At 40.6% G+C, this 19701-nt stretch overlaps 1 protein-coding gene across 1 annotated transcript in view; it reads right to left on the reverse strand.

Annotated features, from left to right (window-relative positions):
• AJAP1 (adherens junctions associated protein 1) overlaps positions 1 to 3596 on the reverse strand; it is a 271600-nt gene extending 268004 nt beyond the window's left edge. Inside the window, exon 1 of the mRNA XM_031962957.1 lies at positions 2487 to 3596. Coding sequence (XP_031818817.1) covers positions 2487 to 2515 — 29 coding nt within the window. The 5' untranslated portion in view covers positions 2516 to 3596. The remainder of the gene's footprint in view (positions 1 to 2486) is intronic.
• Between the last annotated feature and the right edge of the window lie 16105 nt (positions 3597 to 19701).

Here is a 19701-nt window from a genome sequence, read left to right on the forward strand (position 1 = left end):
ATCTTAGTTAGCTGACCACAACTCATTTTAGCTGTAAAAATGCCTCTGGTGACCTTGACACACAATAGAGTCCTAGTTAGTATTTAAATAGGCACATATGCCTTTTGTAAACCTTGCTTCACTGAGAGATGATGGGGAAATAACATTTATATTATCTCAGGATGTCAGCTTTTAGGCAGGCTGAAACCCATCCTTGGATTCAACAACCTTCCCTTAGATGAAACTGGAAAGAAAATATGTCCTTTTCAAAAAACCTTAGAGATGTTTTCAAAAAGAACGCCAAAGTCTCATTCTCTAGAGCAAACCCCCCAATTTTATATCATTTAGTGTGTACATTAAAAGTGTTGTTTGGAAACAAATAAACCTACCCGTCGTTAGAATGAATTGCACACCCGAGATACACACACACACACACACACACACACACACATACACACACACACACACATCACCACCAGCAACAACAACATCACCAGCAGCTTTCTTCCCTCCTTATAAAAATGCAGAGGTACATTGATCTAGTAGTTGAACAAATGCTAATAGAACTTCACTCCAAATAACTTCCCAACTGTAACCAAAAATGCATAGGTGACAAACTAGGGCAACGTCAATCAGAAAAGACAAATTACGAAGGAGAGGAAGGTTGGTTCTTTCCCAGAACCTCTGAGATTTGGGAAGAGATCTCAGCCATTAGGAGACAGAAAGTATAACATCCAACAAAATAAACCATGAATTAGGATACTGTTACAAAATGAGGACAGAAAAGGGGTGGAAAGAAGCAAGTCCAGTGTTGTCTCCTTGCCTGGACCGGCCTTCCCCAATGTCTGATATCTTATCTAGCAGCTCGCACCGGTATTGATTCCTCTTCCAGCCAATACTCAATCCAATCGGCTTCATTATTTAACCCTTTGAAAACTAAGTGAGCAAATAAGATTCCTGCTTCAACCCAGACTGTTGGGAGGGACACTGAGCAGAGGGATGAGAAGAAGGGGGAAGCTTCAGGAGCAAGATTGTGGGATTGAAAATAGAGATTTTATTATGAAGAGGATGACATTTAAAGAAATTGGGGGAGCCTAGATTTTCGAAAATTAGAAGAGAAGCTTGAATATCCTGAGAAGTACCCCAATCCCTTCCTCTCTATTTTCTCCAAGTCTCGTCCCAAATTAGCATCTACCAGGGGTCTTGATCTCCCACCCCACCCTATGGAGCCGATTGGGTTTGGAGAGGAAGGGGGGGTGAGGGGAACAGGGCAGCGCTCCCTCGTCGGCCTCCTTCTTTCTCATCCCTTTCTCCCCAAAGCGGGAGTGTAGTGCATCCCAGTGGACAAACTGCGGAAGGACAAGTTGGCTCGCCTGCCTCCGCCTCCGCCAACGCCCCCGCCCTCCTCAGCCAGGGTTCGCACTCTCTCAGCCTGGCTCCGAGGCGCGCGCCGGGCTCCGCACCGACGGGTTCCGAGCGCTGCCCGCTGTGGCTGCGTCCCTAGGCCCTACCCTTGGGATGTCTTGGCTTCTCCCTGCCCGAGCCATCCCTCACTGCGACCGTCTGACCCGGGCGAGCGGGGCGCGGGCGGCTAGGCTAGCCATTGGGTGATATAGGACAAAGTTTGCCTCGGCAACAGAAGCCAGCCGCGGCTCTCCTCGCAGGGAGCTGGGTCCTCCGCGCCCTAGCTAATTCCAGAGATCTCGGCGGAGGTCCCCGCCCTCACCTACGCGGGTGTCCACGCAGGTGGATGAATGGCTTGGGAATCACACGCCACTGGGGCAAGCCCGGCCCCTGCTTCCCCCTACCCCATTTGTCTCTGGGGGATTTGCATGCACGTTTTACGAGTTAGCCCCTCTAGCCGAGGGGTTCCCGGGGCACACTGTTATGCGCACCCATGTGACCTAGGGCGGCTCCATGCCTCTGCTCGGGGTAAGACGGGGCTACGCAAGGGTCCCCCGCTTAGGGTCTGAGGGCCGCCCGGGGCAAGTGCTTGGTGGGTTTGTGTTGAATTGAATAACTCCTTCTGGAGTGCGCTCCGGAGAGCCGGGAGCACCGGCCTCTCAAGCCCAGTTCGTTCTATCCCCCAGCTGCCAGGGACCGTCGGTAAGTGACCCTCCGGTAGGTGACAGAGGACTAGCAGGAAAAGAGGCTGGCTGGGGCGGCCGGCCAGGACACTGCGCTGCCTCCTCAGGGAAAAACGGGAGCCGCTCCCCCAAGGGCTCTACTTCATCCTCGCTTCTGGCCGGGCCTGAGAGTCCCCTAAAAACGGGGCTGAGCTCTTCAGAGATCTGCTTTCCCCTCCTCCCTCGTTTGGTTTGGCTTTAGCCGAGAAGCCCCCGGCGGACACTGGGAAGAAAGAAGGAAGGCAAGGCAGCAGAGCGATCCCGATCCTCTCTGCCGAGTCTTTATGGATCATTAATTAAAGTGCTGCCCAAGATCTCCCACACGGACACACACACACACACACACACACACACACACACACACACGCCGGGACTTCTCACCTGATTCCTAAGAGCTGTTTAATCCACATGGTCACGTTTCACAGAACCGAGCCTCAGACCTTCATCTCCCCGTCCATCGGCGCCTCCCCGCCCCCCCCACCCCCAGCTCCCCGACCCGACTCGCTGCGAGTGTCCGCGTCCGCCGCGGTCCGTCTGGCGGCTCCGCTCCCTCGGCTAGCTCCCTGGGCAGCCGGGAGGTAGGATCAGAGAGTAGCCGCGCAATGCTCCATCTCAGTCCTGGGCGCGTCTCAGCTGTTGGGAAGCCTAGACCAGGCAGAAGCGCCTATAAATGAAGACATAGCTGCATAGATTAGTTAAGAGGCTGGAAAGGGGGGTTCCGTTCTCCAAACCACCGCGTTCCCTTCCCCGAAACGGTCCTGGGTTTGTCTAGGGTTGTTTTTTGGTTCTTTCCGTAGCTGGCTGGAGACTGGAGAGGAGGTTCAGAGAGACCAGGGGAGACCCCACGCCTCTGAATCTATTTTAGCTCCGAAGTGGTCTCCAGGAGAGTCTCTAGTTTCTGAGGCGCCCACGGATCTTTCCTCCAAAGGAAAAAGAGGGAGGAAAAAAAAAAAAAAAAGGAGAAGGAGGGAGGGAGGGAAGAGGAGAAAAAGGCAGCGGTCGGGAGAGATCTACGTTTTGTTGTTCTGGGTTTCAGCCTGAGCCCCACGTAGAGAGGAGAGAGATACGTGGCGGAGGGCGGAGGGAAGAAGGACAAGAGCTGGCTCCGGGAGTTCGCAGCTTTCCTAGCGGCTGGGATCCTTCTCCCCTGGACCTATGGAGTCTGGTTGAGGCTGGGGAGCCCGATGCGCCTGCAAAAGTGGACCGGGAGGACTTCCCTCGCCGACTAGTAAACAGTCGAGTTCAAGTCCGAGTGGAAGAAGGGAAAGACGGGGATCGGAGACTGCAGCGTCCGCCCGTCGGGGAGAAGAGGCAGGTTTCCCAGCGCCGCTCCACGGGGCTCAAGTTTCCCGGTCTGTCCGAGGGCGAGCTCTCCAGACAGTGTAAGGCTGGGAAGGCTGGGAAGGAGGCGGGGAGAGGGAGGTGCGCTCCGAGCTGAAGTTGCGTTGCGAGAGGAAGGAGGAGAGAGCCGTGAGTGGGGAGGGGGGGGGGGGGGGGGGGGGGGGGGGGGGGGGGGGGCTTCTCCCCTAAGAGAGAAGCGGAGATTCCCGGGGCTCTGAGCGGCTGGGGCAGCGTCAGCCCCAGTGAGCCGCCCTAGCCTCTCTTCCTCCTTTTCTCCTCCTTTTGCTCTTTCTGGTTCCAGCCCCCTCCTACCTCCCCCAAGCAGGTCCCAACTCCGCCTGCTCCAAACCAGTCTCGCGTCACTCGACCTTCCCCCGCCCCCTTGACGGGAGGCTGAGACCCCTGCCCCGCTCCTGGTCCCCACCCCCTCTTCTGTCCTCCTGGATCCTGGGGAGCAGTGTTATTTGCATGGTCCGAGCGCCCCTGCCAGACGGGTCCCCCTCCCACCCCTTTCCTCATTCCTGTCCTCGTCCCCCCACGTCCCCACCTTGGACATTGCTTCGGAGATACGGAAGATTCCGATTGGACCGCCTGGCTCCGCCGGATGGTGTTGCCACGGTAACCGGATGGAACGTGGAGGAGCTCGAGGTTCCGACCCGGTTCCCGGGTGGGCAGTGGACTAAGCTGGCGACGCAGGGATGCTGGTGTGTTTGGGAGGGGGGAGAGGTTAATGGAGGGTGACGAAGGGGAGGGGAGACTTAAGGTGTCAGGATAAAAGAGGAAACAGAGACAGGGAAAAGTTTCCTTTAGCCAGAACAGGGTATCCCCTGGTAGGATCCCATAGCCTGCTCAGAAAGGAAGAGACCAGGATGAAGGTGTTATCTCTTACCTAGATTTAAAAAAATATATATTTGGAGTCCCTTAGCAGGACCCATACCTATCCTTAACTAAATACTTCGCAGGCTGGAACCCGACCTCAGCAGCAACCCCATAATCCCCAGCCACCACCCCCGGAGTGCTTCCGAATTGGCATTGAGTTAACGGATTTCAACTGTACTAGATTTAGAGACTCCAGCACTTTGATAGCCCACCGCTCCTTCCTTGTTGTTAACCTTACCCCGAAGCATTAACTAGCCATGGCTCACAAATCAGTTTTTAAAAAGAGGAGAGAGGTGTGGCTGAAAATGATAGTCCTTTTGTTGAAAAAGAAATGACATACACAGCAAAACCCCCAGTGGCAGGTCTGCTGAGTCCTGATTCCACCTTCTTATGCTTTGTACAACCTTGAGTAAGTTCCTTGTCTCGATTTCTTTCACCTCCACTCTTTGTCTGCAAATGAACACGAATCCAAGTCTTCAGTCTTTTTGCAAAGAGGTTTTTGAGATCATTATAAAGCCAGGTAATAGGTGATCACCTCAGGATTATTTATTCTCTCTTAGCAGAAAGGTTTTGCACTGTTGCATATTGCTATTTATTCAGGGATTCTGGGAGTGGGGATGGTTCAAGTAGTTCACTGCACCTATGTCTTTTAACTATTGAACAAATACATGGGTTGAAAGATCTCAAACCCAAATCTAAGGCAAATCCCATTGCACAGAAATACCCTTACCTCACGTCAGGCCAATGATTGCTTTTTGAAGTAACAAATATGTATTATAAGTAATGGGTAACTGGAAAATAGAGGAATATAATGAAGTCTCTTTACCTTCCTTGAATCCTAGTGTGGTATAGTAGAAACTGAAAGCCTAGAAAGATCTGACTCTCACCCATAAACCCTGCCTTGCATGACCCATTGCAACTTTAACTCCTGAGTCTCAATGTCTTTATCTGTAAAATAGGTATAATAATAGCAGTACCTGTTTCACAAGGTTATTATGAGACTCAAATGGGATAATGTGCTTTACAGCATTTTCCAAACCTGAAAAAATTGTATGTCTCTCAGTTATTATTATGAAATAGAGCTGCAAAAAGAAAAAAAAAAAAAAAGGAGGGGGATGGAGGATTGGGTGGAGTGGGGAGAATCTGTATCCTACAGGGAAAAGAGATTCTATAAACAGCTACTGCCATAGAACAAAAGACTTCCTTTATGGTCATACTGTTACACACTGTGCTTTCCTAACCTTAAAATGTTATATAAATACTAGATATTTTAATCCACCCCCAGACTCAATTCCCCATTCCCTCCCACCTCAAACAAATAGTCTTCATCAAAACAGGAAAAAAAATAACCAATAAGGATGAGTCCCTACCACCAAATCTGGCTCCCTTTCCACTTAATATCTCTAGCTTAGTGATGCAGGAGGGGCCTTCTTTCTTTCATCTCAACAGACAGTGGGGACTGGTGGATAACTCACTGTATTTAGATCCAGGAAGATCTGAGTTCAAATCATATTTCAATTACTTACTAGCTGGCTAATCCTGGGCAGTTATTTAACCTCTCTTTGCCTTAGTTACCTTAGATCTATAAGATGCAGAGGGTGGAGGGAAAATGTTTAAGATTCCATCCAGCTCTAAATCTATGAGAATCCTATTTTTTCTTAGCTATTTCATGTTCTTTTTAGAAATGGCTATTTTAAAAGCTGATCCAAAGCCCAAATGAGCCACCATCTTGTAATTTTTCTTCCAAGAAAATAAATCTGTCTTTAAGAAGACAGTTTATTTACAAGATTAAGTTTACATTTTGCAGACAACAGAGGGTTTTCATTGGAGTTATTGTTTTCCAGATGGAACATACAGAACCAAAGAGTGAGCTAGTAGGGTTTTTCATAGTTCAATTGCTTTTTCCTACCACAATAAATGACTGAGAAAGGTGGTAATAATCCCCCCTTTTGGGATCTGGGCCTTCAGTGAGCTGTTCCACAGGTGACCTTGATCCACAGCTGCAAACCCCAGCTGAGTACATCAAGAAGCTCTAGTTTAAATGGCATTTTGAGAAATAGGCAAAACTACAGGCTCACTTTGCAAGCAGCCCGAATGACTCATGTGACATCTATCGCAACAGTTGTAATACACGGAGGAAACACTCGATGCTTCCACTACCCATCAGAGAACTTGCTCGTTAACAACAACAAGGGATTGGTCTCTTTTGGTACCAGGGATTGCCTGTGTTCTGTCATCGCATGAGTGGATTGAGAAAGCGCCCTTCTCTGAAAATAGGCAAGCAGCTAGTTGTGTGCATCTGTGGCCTCAGGGCACTCCTTGGGCCAGATGGGGCTTAACCTTGAAAGAACACCCCCTGGAGACTTGTTGGAGGCAGGATATATTGACTTAGAATTTCTGTGCTATTTATTCTTCCACCAGTGTGGACCTTGAGGTGGAGAGAGCAAAGAGCTCAGTTTCTGGTAGCTGAATAACTCATCACATGACTGAAAGCTAGCAGAAAGCATCCAGGGCAGAGAGGACCACAGTAAACTTCCCAAGTCTGCTCCAGCCAGTGGTTTTGAGCAAACATACAATGAATTACCAAGGCCTAGAATTCTTTGAAAATAACAATTTCCATTCCTATGATTTTGAAAGCTTATGAAATCCCTTCTTCATAGGAATCTCCCAAGTAGATAGCATAAACATTTTGACCCCATTTTATAGATAAGGAAACTGAGTCTTAACAAAGATGAAGTAACATCAATGAAAGTTTCAAAATGGAATTGCTAACTTAGGTACTCACTCAATCCTCTTTCTAATGGATCCCTAATCCTAAGAAGAAAAAAAAAACATTATTAATATCAAGAGCCTGCCCTAAGTAGGTCCTCTATGCAGTCCCTTCCCTATGAGGATTTTGAGACAATTTTTCTTGAAGTCAGAAGATTTTGGTTTTAGCTCCCTAAGAAATGTACTCTGTACAGAGTAGGTATTTAGTAAATTCCTTCAATTAGATGCAATGTAATTTAACTTAGCATTTGATATTCAAAATATTCGGGCCAAGTGGGGATCATATTAGAAATCACAAGGTCACTCTCAGTAGATATTTTTAAACTATTTACTGTGCATGAAACACCAAAGTAGACTCCCTCCACGGAATACAAAGACAAAGAAGCAATGGATCTCTGCCCTCAATGTGCTAACAGTTTGATACTGCAGAAATGATGTCTGCAAGTAATTAAGATAAAATGTATTATAGCCTACATATATCTAATGATGGAATAGAACATAGTATACCTGAGACAGGTACAATGGAAAGAGTTCCAGTACAATGGATTGCTAGCTAGCTAATACTGGGCAGTTCTTTAACCTCTTTGCCTAAGTTACCTTAAATCTATAAGATGCAGAGGGTGGGGGTAAAATGTTTGGCATTCCATCCAGCTTGAAATCTATGAGAATCCTATTTTCATGTTCTTTTTAGAAATGGCTATTTTAAAAGCTGATCCAAAACCTGAATGATCCACCATCTTGTACAATGGATAGAGCTCCAGGGCTGGAGTCAGGAAGATCTGAATTCAGATTTAGCCTCAGACATTTCCTACTATAGGACACTGGAGAGGTCATTTAATCTTATTTGTCTCAGTCTGCTTATTTTTCAGATAAGGTGGAAAAGGCAAATCACTCCATTATCTTTGTCAAGAAAACCCCAAATGGGATCATGAAGAGTCAGACATGACTGAAAAAAAAAATTGAATAAAAGTAATGGGTCATTCACAATTCTGTTTTCTAAGGGAAGTTTTGGAGAGGCTTAACATCAGATGTCATGTGTGGGTGATGATGTCATCGTCATGGCGTCCCTGAGAAGAGAGGCAGTGTTGCCTGGTGATTAGAGAATGGGTATCAAAACTAGGAAAACTTGGGTTCGAGTTTTGCACATGCTGCTTATACAACTATGGTCAAATCATCTAATCTTTCAGTATTCAAATAAGAGACTGCTTGTGGTGTATTGACTTAGAAAACCACAAATTAAAATTTTATTTATTTTGTTAAATATGCCCCAATTACATTTGCATCTTATACCTCTGTTCTAGGCAACTCTCCAAAGACTCAAAAAGAAAAGGTACCAAATAAATGATCCTCATTCACTAAATTAAAATGCAATTGGGAAATATTTAACAAAATAAATTAATGAATATAATGCAGCAGAGATAACATTACATCTTAAAACTAAATCAATATGTGGTCTGCAGGGAAACTTAGGTATAGATTAGTGGCCCCTGTTTTAATATGTTTTATAGCACTATTCTATGATGCTTGTATTCACTGGGAAAGGGAAGCTCTTCACCCAAAACTCTCTACACAGATGGATTTGCAGGTTTGCTGCCTTTCCCTACATATTTGAGGATCATTTATTGAAAATTTCAAAATTTTGAGGCATGTGTTTGTGGAGGGAACACCCAAACCACTGACATTATGGATTCTTTCAAGTCCAAGAGCATAAGGATAGAAGAAAAAAATAGCATGGGTGAAGTAGGCTGCAACAAATATTGTCAACAATGACTTGTCCTTAAGGGCAAAAAGAAAAAAAAAAAAAGATGTCATACAATATTAGTATGATTGGAAAAAGAATTCCTGTGGCTGTTGTTTAGTAGTATCTGCCATGGGCAACTCTTAATGTCAAGATTTGAGGCTTTTTTGAGAAAGATACTGGAGTAATCTGCCATTTTTCCCCCTCTAGTCATTTTACAGATGAGAAAACTAAGACAAATAGGGTTAAGTGACTTGCCCAGAGATACACAGATAGGAAATGTCTGAGGCCAGATTTGAACTTAGAAAGCTGAGTTTTCCCAACTTCAGAACCAGTGATTAAACCAGTGAACCACCTAGCTACCCCTCTGCCCCCTCTTAGGAAAAAAAAAGTTTGAATTGTTAGTCTTAGAACTCTGTTTTAAATCTCAGCTTTTCTAGACTCTATTTATATGACCTACCTAGAATCATAGAGCTAGAACTAGAAAAAGTTAGGACTTCATGAGGTCACCTAGTTTATCTTCTTCGTTCTACAAATGAAGTAGCAAAGGTGAAATTCAGGTTCTTGTCCAATGTCAATGAATCTACCTCTTCAGATTCGAGGGCCTCAGTATTGAGCTCTTAGCTCTGGCTCTATGTTCTTATATATAGCTAGAGTGAAGAATAATAGGTGTGTGCCCCAAATATTGCATGCATATTTACAAAATAGTAAAAAGAAATGGAGGGATGCTAGCATGAGGTGGTATAAAGATTGTAGGAGATGGATCAGAAATTCTGATTTCAGGTGTATTATTTAGTGCCTCTAATTCCTTAATCTCTAGGATTCTCATTTTCCTTGGATGTAAATGGGTAATGGACTTAATTCTTTCAAGGGTCCTTTGGGGTTCTAAATTTGGGATCCTCTGAGTCTCTAGAGCAATGATTAGAGACTCAACTCCATGTGTGACTTCTGTGAGTGTATGTCTAAGATTCATGGAGAAAGTGAAAGAGGGGATGAGTTTTAGTCTACATGAATGGGGAAAATATAAACATTAATTAAGGCTTAATGAGTCACCAAAGTAGTAAAGAAAATACTGGCCTTTGAGTCAAGAACACTTGCTTTTGAATCTTATCTTAAAAACTTAGCCTCTGGATATAGGTACCTGAGCTTCAGGTTGCACTTCTGTAAAATGGATTGGACTAGATGATCTCTTAGTTACCATCCAGATTCTATAAGCATAACTATATCATTATTGTAATAAAGGTGACAATGAGTGCTGCAAAAATTCAGAAGTAAAAGTGTTAAAAGTATAATGCAAGCTGGCAATGAATAGGATTCAGACAGCTGATGAGAAGGAAGGAAGAAAGAGAATTCACAAATCATGGTATTTAAGTATTGAAAGGTACTAATCTTCTAGGCTACCTATAGTGGGCCAATAACTCACTTTAAAAAAAAAAAAAAACATATAAGAGATGTCACCTCTGTATCATTTTCTTGAAAACCTGATCTAGTGATGGGACCTTACCACTTTCATGTCGCGGAAATGAAGTGAGTCATAAAGTTACATGATATCAACGGGATCACGTTCACTGCATTGTTTTCCTGATTTTGTCCTGTGTTCCTGTTGTTGTCCCTCTAAGGAATATCTCTTGATAACTAAGTTCCTTTTGGTCCTCTGGAAGAAGGAATTTTGTTTTTCTTTTCTCCTAATTGGTTTAGATCCTGCATTTCCTCATTCAGTATATATTGGTTCTGCTGTCAGTTGAGCTGGGAATAAGGTATGTATACATGGTGATTGGATCTATGCCAAATCAGAAATCCCCAAAGGAGGTCCAGTAGGAACGAGTGCCAAGTGAATGCACATTATACTTGGAAAATGACTCAAACACAAGATGAACAGGTGTTCTGAGAAAGGAACCAGGCTCATTTGGAACTCTGCCCCGTAAGAGTCTACCCATGTGATCCGGCTCCCATGTGGCCCTTCTTCCCTACTCCCACTGCCACCTCACCAACACAAGGATGGATTACCACCTACTTGGATGACTACAATAGTCTCCTTACATAATAACAATGAACTAACAATAGCTCTTCTCCTCTCCAAACCATTTTTCACACCCTACCATTATAATCTTTCTTATACATGACTTTATATTGAGCACTTCCTCTGCTCAACAATCTTCATTGTCTCCCTATTGCCTATCAAAGTTCAAACTCATTTACCTCCTATTCTGAATTCTTGTTAACATGGCACCAGCCTGTTTTTCTAACATCATAGCCCTTAATGGGTTCCAAATTAATTAGACAGTTCTATCTCCTGAATATTTCATCTGCCCTCCAACCTTTTTTATAATACCTTCCCACATTCCCAGAAAGTTCTGCCTCTTCTTCTATAGTCTGGTGTAATATGAAGAATACCTAACTTGGAGTCAGGAAGTCTTGGCTTTGAATCCTTCCTTTGTATTCCATCAATGGTGTCACTTTGGGCAAGCCATATAAACTTTGTTGCTTCATCTATATAATGGACATATAATTGTTCTACTTCCTTACTCACAGGTTGTAGTAAGACAAAAAAAAAAAAAAACAAACAACTAGTCAATGAGTCAGTAAACATGTATTGTACACATACTCTGTATTAGGCACTGTGTTAAATAGTGCAGATACAAAGAAAGGCAAAGGACAGTCTATTCTCAAAAAAGTCACAGTTTAATAAGGAAGATGATATGCAGATAGCAGCAGAAGAATAAAAATAAAATGAAGATAATCAGAAGAGGAATGGAGCTCAGACAGACTAAGGCTGATTAGGAAAGGATTCCTCTAAAAGGTGTGATTTTAGCTAGAACTTGAAGGAAGTCCACATACGGTGTGTAAATCATTATGAAAAAATGTTAACATTATAAAAACATCCATTAGTATTATTAAACCCCTTCCCATCTTTCAGTGTAGCACTCCATGGACTCCTTTAAGCTTTCCCTCATACATTCTACCTATAATGACCTTTCCCCCTTAGACATGGAATTTTTTCTATGTCCCCATATGCATTTACCATATAAAATTTTGTTTTATCATTACTTATGATATTTTATCCTCTAATGGTTTCAAACTCCATGATGGCAGGAACTGAATCTTAGCCATCAATCAAACATTTATTTACCTTATATGTGAAAAGAATATAACAGAGAATAGTCTCTTTAACTATTTCAATAGGGAAAATTATATGTTAAGCATATGGATAATATTGTTTAGTCATTTTTCAGTCCTGTCTGACTTTTTGTGACCCCTTTTGGGGTTTTCTTGACAAAGATACTGGAGTAATTTCTCATTTCCTTCTACAGCTCATTTTACAGAGGAGGAAACTGAGGCAAATAGAGTTAAGGGATTTCCCCAGGTTCACACAGCTAGCAGCTAGGAAGCATGTGATATTGAATTTGAATGCAATCCACTGTGCCCCCTAGCTGATCTATAGACATACATAAAATTGTAGCTAGCATTTATAGATGACTTTCAAGTGTGCAAGATGCATTACAAATACTATCATATCTGATCCTTACATTAACCAAGGAAGGTGAGATTTTATTATTATTCCCACTTTATAGTTGGGGAAACTGTGGCCGAGAGCAGTTAAGTGAGTTCCCTAGGGTCACACAGCAAATAAGTCTGAAGCCAAATTTGAATTCAGATCTTTTTTTTTTTTTAAACAATAGATTTAATTCTCTGTCCACTAATACAGAGTATATACAAATTATATGTGAGTGGGTGAGTGAAGGTCCTAGACAGGGGTGGAGGGAAAATCAGAGGAAGCTTCCCATATGTAGAATTCAAGGCAAGCATGAAAGGGAGTTTAGAATGCTAAGAGGTGCAGTCCAAGAATGGGGGACAGTCTGTGCCAAGGCGTGAAGACAGAAGATAGAAAGCTGTGTGCAAACAATAGTATGTCTGCCACTTGGGTTAGAATGTGCAGTAAATACAGGCAAGTAATCTAAAATAAACAGAAGCTGAGTCTGGAGTCAGATTAGGAAGAAATTAAATGCCAAACTATAAAGATTACATGTTATCTTGGAGGGAAAAGGGAAATACTGAAAGCTTTTGAGAAGGAGAAATGACACAGCCAGACTTTGCTTTAGAAATATCCGTTTGGTAGTCATGGAGAGGATGGATTAGGGTGGGTGAGTTGGAGACAGGAGAGAGAACAAGCATTTATATAGCACTTACTATGTGCCAAGCATTGTGCAAGTACTCTATAAATATCTCATTTGGTCCTTATAACAACCCAAGGAAATAGGTGCCATTATTATCCCCAGTGTATAATTGAGAAAACTGAAGCAGATAGAGGTTAATTGACTTACCTAGGGTCACACAACCTAGTGGATTTGAATTTAGCTGGAAAGCATGATTTGAATTAGCATAAAGTAAATTCATTTTGACTTTAGGCATAATTCTATTACCTGCACCACCTAGCTGATCTGAAGGAGAAGTCAGAGTCAAGGGTCCAGATTAGAAAACTATTGAAATATTCTAGGTGAGAAATGGTCAGTTCCTGGATCAAGAGAGCCATTGTGTGGGATGACAAAGGGATATATTGAAGAGATGACCATGAAGTTAATATCAATAAAATGACCAATGAACAGATTGTGATGTGAGGGAGAGTGAAGGACTAAGAATGTCCTTGAAATTTCTTTTTTTTTCTTTTTTTTCATTATTATAACTTTTTATTGACAGATCCCATGCCTCGGTAATTTTTTACAACATTATCCTTTACATTCACTTCTGTTCTGATTTTTCCTCTCCTTCCCTCTCCCCCAGATTGTTTTTTGAAATTTCAAAGAAATTTGCCTCAAAATATGAGGAACCAAGAGATCACTGTATATAGCAACAATATTGTTTTTTCAATGACTTTGATGAGTAAGTCATTTTGACTATGAAAATACTCAAATTAACAATGAAGGACATATGAAGAAAGACACCATCTATATCCAAAGAAAGAGCTAACAAATAGAAACATACAGAATAATTTTATATAATATACCATCATGTTTAATGGTAGCCATCTCTAGTGTGGGATTGGTGATAGGAAAAATGGGAAAAAAAGAAATTTACATGATAATTTTACTATATACTTAAAAGAAATAGCATGCTGTACATAATAGACTTGTAATTTTGAGTGCAATCATTTTTTGTTAATTATATTATGTTATGGAAATGCTTATTTCATTCCCTAAATTAAAAAAAAAAGCATGATGGTGCCCTTGGAATAAATAGAGATAATAATAAAAGAAGATTTCTGTTTAGAACATGCTGTGTTTGATATACCAAAAGGACACATAGTGGAACAAGTCTAATTAGGAGCTAGAGATACGTGGCTGGACATTGGGGGAAAAAAGAGTAGGCCTGAATATATATCTTGAATCATGTCTATAGAGATGGTCATTGAACTAATGGAAGGTAATGTGATTATCTTGAGAGAGAATGGACAGACAAAGAAAGAGAAATCAGGATAATGCGGATCAGGGCCATCTCAAGTTACAGAGTATGGATATTGATGAGGAATCAGTAAAAAGATTGAGAAGACCCAAGCAAAAAAAAAAAATGCAAAAAAAATGAAAGAGAAAAATCTGAGGAGAAAAGATGCCTGAGAAGAGGATAGCCAATCATTATTATATTCTGCAAAGAGATCAAGAAGGTGGAAGACTGAAAAAATTTACTGGGATTTGTCAGTTTAATAGATCATTGATGACTTTGGAGAGAGTACTTTCTTCCAAGCAATGAGAATGGGAGCCAGCCTGTAAAGAGGAGAGGAGTGGAAAATGTGAACAAGGAATCCAAAGATAGCTTTCTTTTTCCTAGGGATTGGATCATGAGGAAGAAAAATAGATATAAGATGCAAGCTTTAAGACAAGGTAAAGTTAAGTGGTTTCCTTAGTGTTTACTTATTAAAGATGAGGGAAACTTGCACATTTTTGCAGTCCACTACAAAAACCGTGTCTCTCTTTGCCTCTTAGTTATATGTTCCACCATACATGTTTTAAAAAATTAAAAATAAATCAATGAATTTTAAGCAAATGAATGCATGTGAATTGGAACTTAGTAATAACTACTATTATGAATATGATTATTATTGCAGACTTGTGATTTCATTTGTATCATTCTCTGTGCAGAAACCTCTTCTGATGGAGATCTGAAAATGTCTTAATGCCTTTGGGCACTGAGAAGTTGTAATTTGACAAGTATTTCACAGCCAGTATGTGTCAAATGGAAGACCAGGAACTATGTCTTCCTGTAGTTTGTTTCAATTCTCTGTTTTATGATGCCTTTCTGTAATGACACAAAGCTAGTAAATTAATCATGAATCAAGTCTTTCCGACTAGCATGTAAGAATTGCAGAATCATTTTCCCATGATACCTTGGTCAGATGGCACTCAGTGCACAAAATTGTGAAATCTCTCACTGCTTTAGCTTTTTATCTCTGTTTTCAATTTTTACTTTTCAGTTGGACTTGCAGGCAAACTAGCAAAGTTGAAGACACGTTATCACATCTTTGTCCTAGGGAAGTCATGAAATTGAGTGATTATCTGATAATGCAACAAGTATTCCCTCAACAAGTTCCAGAGAATGCTTGAACCAGAAACTGTTAAGTGATAACAAATCATGCTCTCAGAAAAACACACAAAATTCTTTCTCTTCTCCAAAGTCATCACAGATTAGAAAAGTTACACACCTCAAAGGGACCTACAGAAGTTCATTGTACTATGCAATCAATCTTAGATCTGGATCTAGGAAAGACCTTAAAGGGCACCTTCCCCAGTTCCTCCATCAATTTTTGTTGTTCAATAGTTTTCAGTCTTGTTCGATTCTTTGTGACCCCATTTCAGGTTTTCTTGGCAAAGGTATTGAAGTAGTTTACCATTTCCTTCTCCAGTACATTTAACAGATGAAGAAACTGAGACAAATAGATTAAGTGACTTGCCCAGAGTCACATAGCAAATAGGTGCTTGAAGTAGATTTAAATAATTCAGGTCTCCTAGACTCCAGGCTTGGCACTCTATCTACTGTGCCACCTAACTGCCCCAACCCTTGAATTTACTAAAGAGGAAAGTGTACATTTAAATAATTGAAAAACTTGTTGTTTCAGTCCTATGCCATCTGAACACATGAATGTCGCAAACCATTGAGAACAATTAATCACTTAACCACAATATTTTATTGGGGTGGGATGGTTGCATCTCCTAAATGCCTGACCAATTTCATATCCTATGAAGCTTTGAGTCCCTACCTAATATTCAAGGCTGGAAGAAATACTACACTTGCAGTCAATAGATTTGGGTTGGAATCCCATTTTTACTACTATTGGGCAGCAACATATTGCAATGGCAATGACACTGGTTCTGAGACTGAGGTTCAAATCCTAGCTCTCTGAGTACTCATATTACCTTGAAAACCTCACTGGCTCTTAAAGTCTTGATCTTTAAAACAATGATATTAGAATAGATGACTTACAAGGTCTCTTTCAACTCTAAAAATAATCCTATAATCTGGTTGTCACTTACCTTCCTTGGACCTAATTATCTCTCTGTCAAAAAAAAGAATAATTGAACTAACATGGTACTTGTAAGAAAAGTGCTTCTTAAGCATATATATATATATATATACATACATATATATATATATACATATATATACATACATATATATATATACATATATATACATACATACACATACACACATATCTATATATATAATAGCTTAATATATTGTGATTTACTGTTTCCACTATTACTATCACCACCACCATTACTAATACTACTACTGCTGCTGCTTCTACTACAACAACTACTACCATCAGCACCATCACCATCACTCCATGACTATTCACAAGGTAGTGTTATTTTAAAATGAAGCCAAAAAAAATATTCCAGGAAAGTGGGAAGAATCCCATTTTAATAGTGTGTAAATTCTGCTCATAACTTGATTTATTTTTACTCTCTGCTATTAATTGTCTGGTATTGTCTTTGCAAGGTAACTCATTTTGCATCAAGGCCAGCCATTGTCTACAGGGAAAGGGATTGAATAGAAAAGCTATTTCCATGGAAGTGGGGGCCAAGGGATAGGTGCCATTTAATTTCTATAGCTACTAAAAGGGGGTGATAGAACATTCTAGGTTCATCTATCTCCCTTATCTTATACGACTATGGCCTTTCCACTTTCCTCGTCTCTAAAACAGGGAATAATAGCTCCAGTCAATACTAAAGAGGACTATTGTCAAACATTATGTGATCTCCTATTTAGATTTGAAGGGCAAATTCAACATCACCCAGTTCAACCCTCTCATTTACAGATTAGGCAACTGAGATGCACAATGGTTAATCATCTTAGGTAACACAGATAAATAGATGATTCAGAATCTAAAACCAGATTCTCTGTCTTCATATCTTGCACTCTTTATTGGCACACAGTTGCTTTTTAATATTTCTCAAATACTTTAAACTACTCCAGTGGCTTTGGGATCTCATTCATGTGAATATTTTTCCATTGAAATAGATAGCAGATTTTCCATGTCCTCAAATTTTTTAAATAGGGGGCCAGTTCACTGTTCCTCAGACTGTTGGAGGGCCAGACTATAGTAAAAACAAAAACTTTGTTTTATGGACCTTTAAATAAAGAAACTTCATAGCCTAAAGAAACTTGGGTGAAGGGGGGTAAACATCCTCAGCTGCTGCATCTGGCCTGCGGGCCATAGTTTGAGGACCCCTGGGAGTCTAAATGATATATGTCCATATCTTTTCATTAATTTACCACCCTACATGCTGAAGACCTGCCCCCCCCCTTTTTTTTTTTTTTTTTTTTTTTTTTGATATCTGGAAGATATCTGTGATGTATTCTGGATTTTCACCTGTCATCAATCAGTCTATTTTTTTCCTGACAGAATTTATCAAGTACATGTATCTTGATAAAATATATGTAAATTGCTTTGTGAAACTTTATAGTCATTATAGACATTTCAGTTATTATCTTACATACTATTATTATTATAACATTAAAGTTGCAGAGAGTTTCCTGATTCACTAATAAGCACTTCAGAAATATCTCCAGAGATAGCATCAGGATTTGATTAGAAAAGACAATATTACCCATACTGCACATGACTTAGCAAGGAAAATAGATACTTGGAAACAATAACCAGATTTGACTAGTTATTTACATGAGTTTAATATTCACTTCAGAAGGGGGTGGTGACAAGAATGATGAGAACCTAGTCCGTTTTTAATGAAAGTTGGCTCTACCTTTTGTCTCCAAATTTAGACTTGAATTGAACTATTAGAGCATTGCCTCTCAGCTTGTTGAGGTACTGTTCCAGTACATGGCTGGAGGCAAAGGTGGGGGAAGCTGAAGAGTTTCTGAACACCAACCATTGCTGTTTCTATCTTTATTTAACTCTCACAAAATATGCAGCCTGATTCAATAAAATGAACCAGTGAAATAACCCTGCTAAAGCAAAGTAAACAATGTGTGCAGTTGCTATGATGGAGGAAATACAAATTAATTTACAGGCATTAGTGAATTCATGGGAGCTTTTGTGTCATCATGAATTTTCTCAATCAACAGATATTAAGAGTAAAGTTACAACCATGTGGACATCTGTGGAGTATTTGTTATATGAAAAAAAGATTTCATTTGAAAAGTGTGGGTACAACTGAGCAAGGAATAAAATTCTACCCAAAATTAAAGAAGCCACATATATTGATGTCCAGTATCTATTATATACTCACTTATGCCATGGGGCAGAATCATTTTTCTCTTTTCCTTATCTTTTTCTTCCTTTCCCTTCCTTTTCTTTACTACATTTCCTTTTCTTTCCTTATTTTCCCTCCCCTTCTCTCCTCTTCCCTCTTCTTCCCTTTCCTTCCTTTCTCTCACACATTTATTATATCATAATTCTTTCCTGTATTTCTCTAATCATCCATCTATTCATTTATACTTTCATTTAACCATTGGTTCATTCCTTCAGAGATTGTTTCCAAATATCATAGAAAAAGATCAATTAATTTAAACTTGTCACAACACCCTCACTCCCTGATTTCCTACTTAACCAAAGTTTTACTTGGTTTCTTTGTGATTAGCTACTCTCTTTCCAAAAGACTTCTTTGTTATCTGTATCTTGTAGGCCATGAATGTATCTTCTCTAGCATCCCAAGAGACTACTTTCAGAAAAGTAGACAGTTTATTCAATTTTTCACAACCCTTTAGTCAATACTCAGAAGTACAGGATTTTTTTCTCTTTCTGAGCTTGTACTTCCCTGAAACAGTGGATAATAAAGGATCTGGATTTATGCTTCCCTGCACAATAACAAAAAAATATTAATAATAGATACATTTATATAATAAATAATAAATATGACTACAGGTTAAAGAAACAACCTAACAACTAAATTCTAATTCTAACTAGAAAGACATTACTAAGTGGCCAGAATTATAAACAAAAAACTTACTGAAGTAATTATAACTTCATAAATGAATAAAAATAAATTTCCCCTATAGATTGTTATTGTTTTTCAATCATTTCAGTTTGTCTGAACTCTTCATGACTCAGTTTGAGAAAACTGAAGAAAACAGGGTTAAGTGACTTGTCCAGGGTCATACAGCTAATAGTTTGCCATTTCCTTCTCCAGTTCATTTTACAGAGGAAGAAACTGAGGTAAATTGGGGTAAATGTTTTGTCCAGGACAACTAATTAATGTCTGAAGCTGAATTTGAACTCACAAGAGTTTTTTGGTTTTTTTTTACTCCAGATCCAGTGCTCTATCCACTGTGCAATCCAGCTGGTAGTAGGTGAATACTATGGAAACAAATCACAAATTATCATTGAGAACTCAACAAACAAACTCCAAAGGAGCT

The sequence above is a fragment of the Sarcophilus harrisii genome, chromosome 3 (genome assembly GCF_902635505.1).
Source record: "Sarcophilus harrisii chromosome 3, mSarHar1.11, whole genome shotgun sequence".
NCBI classification, from domain to species: Eukaryota; Metazoa; Chordata; class Mammalia; order Dasyuromorphia; family Dasyuridae; genus Sarcophilus; species Sarcophilus harrisii.